At 38.0% G+C, this 10938-nt stretch overlaps 1 protein-coding gene across 1 annotated transcript in view; it reads left to right on the forward strand.

Moving 5' to 3' along the window:
• Window positions 1–4047, forward strand: part of ZBTB11 (zinc finger and BTB domain containing 11) — a 32040-nt gene extending 27993 nt beyond the window's left edge. The window contains exons 10-11 of the mRNA XM_059392056.1: window positions 113–288; window positions 1010–4047. Of these exons, the coding sequence (XP_059248039.1) occupies window positions 113–288; window positions 1010–1527 (694 nt within the window). The 3' untranslated portion in view covers window positions 1528–4047. The remainder of the gene's footprint in view (window positions 1–112; window positions 289–1009) is intronic.
• The last annotated feature ends 6891 nt before the right edge of the window (window positions 4048–10938 follow it).

Consider the following 10938-nt stretch of genomic DNA (forward strand, 5'->3'; position numbering starts at 1 on the left):
TGAGCAGGATCTGAACTTACTTGAGATGGTATATGTACTTGGATTAATTCTTTTGGATGCTTGTGCTTTGGGGAAAAAAAATTCTTTTTTTTTTTTTTTACCCCCATTATAGGTGTAATATATGTGGCAAAGAATTTTATGAGAAAGCATTATTTAGAAGGCATGTAAAGAAAGCTACGCATGGGAAAAAAGGAAGAGCAAAGCAGAACCTAGAACGGGTGTGTGAACAATGTGGAAGAAAATTCACTCAGTTAAGAGAGTATAGGAGACACATGAACAACCACGAAGGTAACTGTACTTAATATTATGTATATATATAAGTAGAATGAAAAGCACATCTAATAGTCTCTCTATACCAACCTTCTTGCCTGTTACCTCATCTTCCTTTGATAAGAGTTGAATCCCCATATTATGTGATACTTATTCAAGTGATTGAGGTGATCCTAAACCTGGGTGCCTAGTTATTATGTACATAGGTAGGTTCCTTCTTTAGTGAGCTTAATATTCTAGGTCAACATTTTTTTTTTAAGATTTTATTTATCTACTTGACAGAGATCACAAGTAGGAACAGAGGCAGGCTCCCCGCTGAGCAAAGAGCCCGACGCGGGGCTCAATCCCAGGACCCTAAAGAGGCTTTAACCCACTGAGCCAGCCAGGCGCCCCTAGGTCAACATTTTTATGCTGAACTGGACTATTGGAACCTTCTGTTACCTTATCCTAATATTATAGGATCACAGGGAAGGTTAAATGAGTCTGTGCATGGAAAATCAGAAGTTGTCTCTCAGTAACTTCTACTTCTGGGAACACCCGTGGAGAGATTAGATAGCAGAATCTTGTTCATTCTAAGGTACACCATTAGATCCTGAGTAAAGACTGCCGTAATCCAGATAGAAAAGGGCTATTGGACTTAAAAGCATTATTTATCAGGGAACTTAAATATGTTTTGTTACTTGTACCTTATACACACACACACACACTTCTCTCTGTCTCCCTCACTCTTTTTTAATAGGAGTCAAGCCATTTGAATGCTTAACATGCGGAGTAGCCTGGGCTGATGCCCGATCTCTAAAACGCCACGTCAGAACACATACTGGTGAACGGCCCTATGTCTGCCCCGTATGTAGTGAAGCCTACATAGATGCTCGAACACTCCGTAAACATATGACTAAATTCCACAGAGATTATGTGCCTTGCAAAATTATGCTGGAGAAAGATACCCTTCAGTTTCATAACCAAGGAACTCAAGTGGAGCATGCTGTTAGTATCTTAACAGCAGACATGCAGGAACAAGAAAGCAGTGGTCCTCAAGAACTGGAGACAGTGGTGGTGACGGGAGAGACCATGGAAGCACTGGAAGCTGTTGCGGCTACGGAAGAGTGTCCATCAGTATCTACGCTCTCTGACCAAAGCATTATGCAAGTGGTTAATTATGTTTTGGCGCAACAGCAAGGACAGAAGCTCTCAGAAGTGGCAGAAGCTATTCAAACTGTTGAAGTAGAGGTGGCACACATTTCGGAAGCAGAGTGACTGTAACGATGGAGATCAAAGAAGTGACATCCCATGTGTACTGAACTCACAGAACATCTGTTCACACTGCAGTGTGTGACTGTCTGCCCAAAGTTTGTAGGTCAAGGCTCTGGGCTGTTTGGTGATGTTTGAATTTCTGAACGGTTTGTCTGGCTAATGGGTTCTATTGAAAAATCCATTTATTGTAAAGGAATTGAAAGCAAATTTACTTGATGGTAATGGTTTATCATGGTGTACTTTTTATGAATTAATGTTTATAAAGGACTGGGCTAAATTAAAAACTGTATAGTTTCACTTGCATTTTGACATTATTATATACTTTGAGTTTAAAAGGCTGCACTAGTCAGATCTTCTTCTCTTTTATTCTCAAAATAGAGAGGTTCTGTGATTTCATTTGCCCTGTTTATAGGTTCAAAAAAATTCTAATATAAAGCATTTTAGTAGGATGCGTAAGTATATTACATTTTTAAAATGCTTCAAATCTGTGATTCTTGACTTACTATTTATTTTAACCCCTTATAAGTCAGGGATTTATTCTATTTTAAAGCACTTAATGAGTTACATGTTGTAATCAAGTTTGCACAGTATACTTAACCTAGATGGGGAACCCTTAAGTAAATAGCTGATTTTTTAAAATGCCATTAAAATGCATGAAATGCCTATTAAAGCCTTACTATATACTATCTCTTCAAGGCAAGTAAATTGACCATGAGCAAAGGACACTGTTATTAAACATTGTTGGTGGGAAATTTCTCCTTGATAACATGGGACAATGAATGAAAAAAAACTCATTCTTTTGCTGAAGAATGAACAAATTAAAACTAGATTTGGTATGTTTGCAGCTTTTGTATCATGTTTAATCGTTCCAATTTTGTTGAAAAACTGCAATTTAGAAATAGGATAGCAATACGGACCTCTACAGTGGTCCTGTGTGGATACTGTATAATTGTCAAGTAACTTCAGAATATTGAAAAGTCTTCAAGTCAGCCCTCATTTTAGTATACTATATAAAGAAGTTAATTGATTATGGTCCACCAAATTTTTGAAATTATTTTTAAAAGTTATGTGAGAATTATTAATTTGTGTGTTTGATTTTTAAATTCCCACTTCTAGAAGCTATCCAGTTTTCTGACCTTCAAAATAACCTTGGGGAGATGCCACATTTCTCTCCTGTAGGAAACTACCACTCAAACTATAATTGTTAAAATTAAACTTTTTACTTTAGGTATTAGAAGCTAATATAAGGTATAAAAAATGAAGATATAAGCAAAATCACAAGTAAATCATTCCTAAAGCACAAGAAAAGAATGTGCCTTGATGTACATATATTATTAAGATATTTATTCCAGTTTACTTTAAAAAATGGCTGAAAAGATAAAGACTAAATGTGATGCCATGCATGCATTATACCTGCATATGTAATATTTGCATTTGCAAATTTCCCATTGTTCCTATAGCTGTGTGTGTGGCTGACTTTCAATTTTAAGTGAATTGACATACAGTCTATAACTTTATAATGGCTGCTTGTTTATCATACCTTTCAGTTAGTGAAAATGTATTTCAACCTAACTAAAATTTGGAATTGTGTCTTTTATGTTCCATCTTCACCATTGTTACTAGATTTAGTTAATTGTATAAGATCATTAATGTATATCCAAAATTGTAAATAAAAGATGTTGAATCTTGTTTAAAAGCATAAGCTTTGGAGTTGACCTTGTCACTTTTCTCTTCATAACTCAGTTGCTGTCATAAATCAGTTATGTTATTAAAGTTAATCCATTTTTAAAGGCAAGGGGAATTGAATACATTAAAAAATAACCATTGGGTAAAAACATAATATTAAAACTTCTTACTCATAAACAAAATTTTCCCACAAAATTGGAAGTAGTGTGATTTACTAAATGTGTAGAGTTACAGGGTTACCGGTAGGCTCAGTTGGTAGAGCACGTGACTCTTGGTCTTGAGGTAGTGAGTTCAAGCCCCATGTTGGACGTGACTTTTCACAAAATGTGTAGCATTACATAAGTCCGTGTAGAAACAAGTGTTAAGGTTGCAAAAATTCAGTTTTATGTTGCGATGGGGGAAGCTTCTGTATTTCATTTACAATTCTTTCTTAGAAACATGCATTGCTTTGTTGTCAGGTGACTCTCCGATAATTGTGTGGGGACCCCTGGTTAAATGTACTTAAGACTCCTGCTGCCAAGCAGTTTGAGTCATAGCTGTTAGTCACTGAAATGTATAAATTGATAGCAATGAATTAATTCTCTGACATGGGTTTTAATCTGTTTTATTAACAGTGGCTATATACAGAATTTCACAAGGTTGCCTAAACTGCTGAACTTAAAGCTAATCCAAAAGTTGTTTTGTCTTTTTTGATGCATTGATGCAAACTCTCTGTGCATGCATGATATTTCCTGCTCATGATTCTTCTTGTCAAACCTGTAATCTCTTGGAAATTCCTAAACAGTTTTACATCTAATGCTTCGAACATACATAATAAAAGCCTTTGCTTCCTCTTGATCCTATATATTGATCCATTAGAGTTTGTAGAAGCTTGTGGAGCAAAGATGCATAAGTAACATTTTTAAAAAAGATTTACTTATTTTTTTGACAGAGAGAGAGCACAAGCAGGCAGAATAGCAGGGAGAGGGAGAGGCGGAAGCAGACTCCCCACCAAGCAGGGAACCCGATGCAGGACTTGATCCCAGGCCCCTGGCATCATGACCTGAGCTGAAGGCAGATGCTTAATGACTGAGCCACCCAAGCACCCCTAACTAACGTATTTAATCAGTTTAAATATACCATGCTTATAATGTATTACTTGATGTTCTGAAGTTTAAATATGACTGCTTACTGAGTTTTTCCTCAAGGAGTCTTAGGGGATTTTGGAGTATGAACTTACCTCCAATAGGGCCTCATCTTTGGGAAGCCTGTGCAACCCTCATGGGATGAAGAATGAGTCCTTCCAGATCATTTTTTTTTTTTAAAGATTTTATTTATTTGTCAGAGAGAGAGAGGGAGAGCGAGCAAGCACAGGCAGACAGAATGGCAGGCAGAGGCAGAGGGAGAAGCAGGCTTCCTGCTGAGCAAGGAGCCCGGTGTGGGACTGGATACCAGGACGCTGGGACCATGACCTGAGCCGAAGGCAGCTGCTTAACCAGCTGAGCCACCCAGGCGTCCCTTTTCCAGATCATTTTTGAATTTGCTTCTGCTAGGTTGCTCAAGAGTGTTCATGGTTAGGTACTATTTTTATATTAATTCTCCGACTATGGTTTCCTGGACCAGCATAAATTTGAACTTCAGGCCAGTTTGGGAGCAAGCTGGCTATTCTAAATCTTTTTTTTTTTTTTTTTAAGATTTTATTTATTTATTTGACAGAGAACATAAGCAGGCAGAGAGTCAAGCATAGAGAGAGGAGGAAGCAGGCTCCCTGCTGAGCAGAGAGCCTGATCTGGGGCTCGATTCCAGGACTCTGAGATCATGACCTGAGCTGAAGGCAGAGGCTTAACCCACTGAGCCACCCAGGCGCCCCTGGCTATTCTGAATCTTCAAGGGAGGTTTTTGCCCACTGACAGCCCAGGCTGGGATGGACAAATACCCATATCTGCCTGGACTGGTGAACTGAGTTTTTTTCCTGACTGTTCTTTCACTGAAGATGTAGCTCTTCAGTGGTCCCATTGTTTTGTTTTGTTTACTTTTTAAGTAGGCTCCCTGCCCAACTTGGGGCTTGAACTCACAACCCTGAAATCAAGAGTCATGTGCTCTACCAGCTGAGCCAGCCAGGAGCTCCGATGGATCTCAGTATTGTGTTTAATTTCTTTTTCCAATTTCTGTAGACCTAAATGCTGATGGTATTGCCTTCTAGCTATCACAAGCCCCCCTCTGAGACTGCCCATCCAGTCTACCACTAGACTACTACTACAAGTTCAACTCTCTTTCCTCTTATCTGGGGACTCTGGGACATTTCCTTTCTTACAAACTTAGTATTATGACTTTCAAAGGAGTTTGTTAACATTTTATCAAGTGGAGAGTTAATTTCATGTAGTTTGACCTCTTCCAAAGTCTGGAAACCAAATAGCATCTCTTTAAATATTTTCCCTTCTGGTTACTTTATATTTTCGTAAGTTTTATTTCTACCCTCAATACCTCTTTCATTTTCCCCATCTTTTTCTCACTTCCTGATAACCTTCTTGGAGTTCCTCAACCTAATCTGTAACTGTTCTTACTCAATTATCTCTTCTTCATTTTAAAATTGTATTTCTTATCTTAGTATTTCCAATTAGTTCTTCATTTTCCTGCTTCCCTTTTCCATTCATCTTATCTTGCTGTTTGGGTGTGTTCTGTTCATTTTAAACTCTGTGTCTATTCTGTGTGCTCTCCAAAAAAAAGTATGTGTATATACCACAACTTCACTATTCTACCATTGATGGATATTTGAGTCATGTTCAGTTTGGGGTTATCCTGAGGAATGAAAGATTTTTATCCTCTTGGTATATACATGGGCATGCATTTCTTTTGGATACATAACTTAACAGTAGAATTTGAGTTACTTGGATTTGTGAACCAAAATATTTCCCAAAGAAGTTATACCAATGTACTCTCACCAGTTGTGGCTGCTCTGCATGCTTAGTACTTACTTTATCCATTCTGAGAGGAGTATGCTTAGTATCCCATGTAGTTTTAATTTACATTTCCCAGATGACTAGTAAAGCTGAACTCCTTTTCGTTTATTTCTTGGCCATTTAGTAGCCTTTTTATGAGGCAATTGAATATCTTACCTATTTTCTACTTCTTTCTGAAAACAAGCTGTTTTGCAATTACCATCTCCTCTATTTTAGAGCTTGTCTTTTCATTCTATTAATGGTACCGGTTGATGAATGTTAAGTCTTTAATTTTAATGCGGTCCAGTTTATAAGCTTTTTTATGGTGTAGATTTCCCAATTGTGCACACAATTTTCTGGGTACTCTGATTTTTTCCATTGTTCAGCCATGCCATTTTATAAACGAAAGGTACATACATATGTAGATTTCTTTTTGGAATCTATTCTGCTTTTTTGCTTTATTTCTGTACACTTGCACAAATTCCTTGCAATACCAAGTTGCAACAATACTAAATCCTTATAGTACTTGCGACTACTACTACTATCTTAATACTGTAGGTTTATAGTAATTTTAATATCTGATAGAGTAAACCCTCCTACTTTGTTCTTATTTCAGATTGTCTTGCATATTCTTTAACTATAAATTCTATAATGAATTTACCAATTGTAGAATTTACCAATTTCTACAGTAAAATCCTGTTGGCATTTTCACTGGAATTGCATCAAACTTCTAGATCCATTTGGAGAGAATTGGTATCTTTTTTTAACTGAATTTTCACTCCACTAACACATTTCTTCACTTATGTAAGTCAATGTTTTAGTTTGTGTAAATATATTAGATACATTTTTATGCAATGGGCAAAATCTGTCCACAAAAAGCTCCAGCAAAACATTCTAAAAGGTGAAATGTTTAAAATTTTCTGACATAGGAAGTAAGACCTTTTATCCAACAACCTTTCTAAATTCCATTATTTAGTTTTTACTTTCTCCATACCCAATTATGTTATTTGGAAATAAGTTCTATTTCTCCAATTCTAGCTTGCCTTATTGCTTTCTATAAGACCTCCAGTACAATGTTTAGTTGATGTGATAGTTGGCATGCTTTTTTCCCATCTCAGAGTGAAAATCTGAAATTAACATGGTGAGGCAGATAGCTTCAGAATGAAGGCTTATTGCCAGAAAAACCAACCATGTGATTAGAGAGTTAGAATTTTAGCTCCACCCCACAATCTCCAGAGGGGAGGGTTCTCCAGCTCCTAATTCATTAATTAATCATGCCCACGTAATGTAGCCTCCACAAAACCTAGAGACTTGTGAGAGTTCCTTGTTGCTGAACATAGAGCTGTACTAGGTGGGTGTCACACCCCAACCACAGGGATAGAAGGTCTTGTGCTCCTGCCTTCCAGACCTTGTCCTATAGGTCTCTTCCACATGGCTTTTCCTGGGTTGTATCCTTTATAATAAAACTGTAATTGTAAGTATAACACTTTAAGTGAGTTCTGTGATTTGTTCTACTAAATTATCAAAGGAGAAGCTCCATAGAAGCTCCCAACTTTGTAGTCAGTCAGGCAGAAGAGTGGGTGGTTTAGGGAAATCCAAGACTTGCAGCTGGCATCTGAAGCAGCTGCAGTAGTCCTGTGGGACTGAGCTCTTCACTTGTGGGGTCTGTGTGAATTCTGGGTCTTGCCATAAATGAATTGTATGTAAAAGTCTGTGGTGTTTCAAACAAAACCTCTCCTTCCCCAACCATCTCTCAGTGAGGTGGAGACACCACTCTGATCTCCCACTGGCTCCCAGTCAGAGGGCTATTTATCTGGGAGGATCAAGACATCAGTCTTCCTTACTCTGCCCCCAGCTGTCTGTTTCTGAGCTAAGGCTGGTTATGTGTGGTTGAGAGGTGGCGTTTCCCGTCTTCCATCGTGAAACAAAGGTTCTACCTGGGGCAAAGTGAGCTGAGAATACTGAGGCTCTGACCACTGTTGTCTCTGTTCATGAGGTGGTGTTGCCTTTCTTAAATGATTTTTCTCGAACACATGTCTTTCATTTGGTGCTTAGCCATTTCAAGATACTTTAAATGGTTGCTTTTATATTTGTTTTTACAATTTTCAGTGGTTTCGTTGCACAACTCATCTATCCTACAACAAGTTGATCCTCTTTCCAATCATTTTCAGTATTTCAGTATTCTTTTCAGGTGCACATGGGATATTCTTCAGAACAAATCACATGTTAGGCCATAAAACAAGACTCAATAAATTTAAGACTGAAATAGTATCAAGTAATTTTCTGACCACAACTGTATGAAACTAGAAATCAATTATAAGAGAAAAGCTAGAAAAAACATAAACACATGAAGGCTAAACAATATGTTACTCAACCACCAATGGGACAACAAAGAAAGTAGAAAAGATAAAAAGAAAAGATTTTATTTCTTTCTTTGAGAAGGGAAGAAAATGAGCAGGGGGAGGAGGTGGAGGGAAAGGGAGAAGCAGACTCCCCACTGAGCACTGAGACTGATGTAGGGCTGGATCCTGGGACTCTGGCGTCTTGACCTGAGATGAAGGCAGTTGCCCAACTGAGCCAACCAAGTGCTTGGCAGCTGCTTTGTCTTAAATTACTCCTATCAGAGAGTGTAACGTCTCTGGTAAAAGCGATGATTCTAATTTTCTTCCTTAGGGCAACACATAGCCAATGCCTGCTATAGTATTAAATGGAATAGAATGAGAATTTTTTTTTTAATAGTGCTTTCTTAAAAAATATTTATTTGACAGAGCACAAGCAGGGGCAGAGGGAGAGGGAGAAGCAGACTCCCCACTGAGCAGGGAGCCTAACGTGGGGCTCAATCTCAGGACCCCAGGATGACTTGGGCCAAAGGCAGACGCTTAACAGAGTAAGTCACCCAAGTACCCTGAGAAAAAATGTTTAAAAGTTGGGAAAAGTGACTTTTTTTCCCTCCAAGTGATCCTCTGAGAGTATAACTATACTGAAATCCTGTCTTGAGAAATTTGCTTATATAGTTATATATGTATGAATGTTTATACACAGTTAATATTCATACAGAGCACTACAGTAGTGTTAGAATATTCTGGGGGTTTTATATCCAACTGAGTATTATATTTATGGTGGAGAGACACTTTGTGACTGAGTTAAACCACTGCTCACGTCTTGGATTTTTTTTTTAATAAACTTTTTCAAAAGAGCAGTTTTAGGTTCATAGCAAATTTGAGCAGAAAAGTAGAGTTCCCATACATTCTGTCCCCACAGATACACCTTTTCACTCTCAATATGCATGCATATATATATATATATATATATATATATATATATGAAGTTTTTTATTGAGGCATGGTTATGTGGGTAAATTCACAGTTCTATTGATCTATCCTAAACTCAATTATGATTTAGTTATGGAATTCTGAAAGCAAGAAGCAGAAATAAACCAACTCCAGGTGTTTGACCAGCATGAATCAGGACAGTACTAATAGCTCCCAGTGAAATGCGACTTGTGGTGCATTTGGATGATATACCAATTAGTGAGAGGCGCAAAGTTCAGGTAACTTTTCCTGCAGTAAAGTTATAGTGGTTATCCTCTGTGTTTTACATAGTACACAACAGTTCTTATTTTTTTTTTTTAATATTAAGCAATGTGAATTCAATGGATACTGCAGATAAAGTACTCCGAGAGGATTTACCTTCAGGAAAAAAAAGATTTGGGGTAACACCACTCTTGGACTACATAAAAAAATGTACACAACTATGAATTATTTCTGTGTCCATGTATAATAATTAAGTGGTTATCTACTGTGATGTGATGTGGGTCAAAGCTTTTGGTCTAAGCAAGTTCTCACATAGAGGCACCTGGGCTGCTCAGTGGGTTTGGCTCAGGTTGTGATCCCAGGGTCCTGGAATCAAGTCCCATGTTGGACTCCTTGCTCAGTGGGGAGCCTACTTCTCCCTCTGGCTGCCACTCCCCTAAGCTTGTGCTCTGACAAATATTTTTTTAAAAAGAAAAGTTCTCACATATCTAATTCAGACATGCTAGAATGACAGCAAACCTAATTCACCTTATTTAGGGATGCCTCTACTCCCACCCCTTTCTCCAATGATTCAGGTAATGTAGGATCAATGTAGGAAATTTGAAAAGAATAGGACAATGAAAAGAAGTAAATAAATAGATAAATAAATACAAACAAAAAGCAACAATTAGTACTAGCCAACAATGATTCCTGTGGGGGTGGAAGGGTACGTATTACCAGGGATTCGTCATGCAGTTGAATCAGGGATTCCCAAAATTTGTCTTCACTGTTGATGGTGGGCACCTTGGTATGCTGCTCCTCCCAGCAGCAGCCACACCTCCTCCTCAAAGATCTGAAATTTGGCCTCTGAGTCCCTCCTCTAAAATGTTAGATCTTTCCTTTGTTCACTTACTCCCTATGCCCTAGGTGGTAGATGGTCACAGCAGTTGCTACTTCTGCTACACCTGAAAGTTCTCACAGTAATCTTTATGCAGATCTTCCTTGACTGGGGATGGTGTTATATTCCCATAAATCCACTAGAGTTGGAAATAAAGTTAAGTCAAAAATGCATTTAATACACCTAACCTACTAAACACCAGAGCTTAGCTTGGCCTAACTTAGAGGTGCTCACAACTCCTACATTAGCCCACAGTTGGGCAAAACCATCTAACACAGAATCTACTGTATATGAAGTGTCTAATATCTTATGTAATTTATTGAATACTACACTGAAAGCAAAAAAACAGAATGGTTGGGCACCTGGGTGGCTCGGAGGGTTGAGCCTCTGCCTTCGGCTC

The sequence above is a fragment of the Mustela nigripes genome, chromosome 2 (genome assembly GCF_022355385.1).
Source record: "Mustela nigripes isolate SB6536 chromosome 2, MUSNIG.SB6536, whole genome shotgun sequence".
Classification (NCBI taxonomy): Eukaryota; Metazoa; Chordata; class Mammalia; order Carnivora; family Mustelidae; genus Mustela; species Mustela nigripes.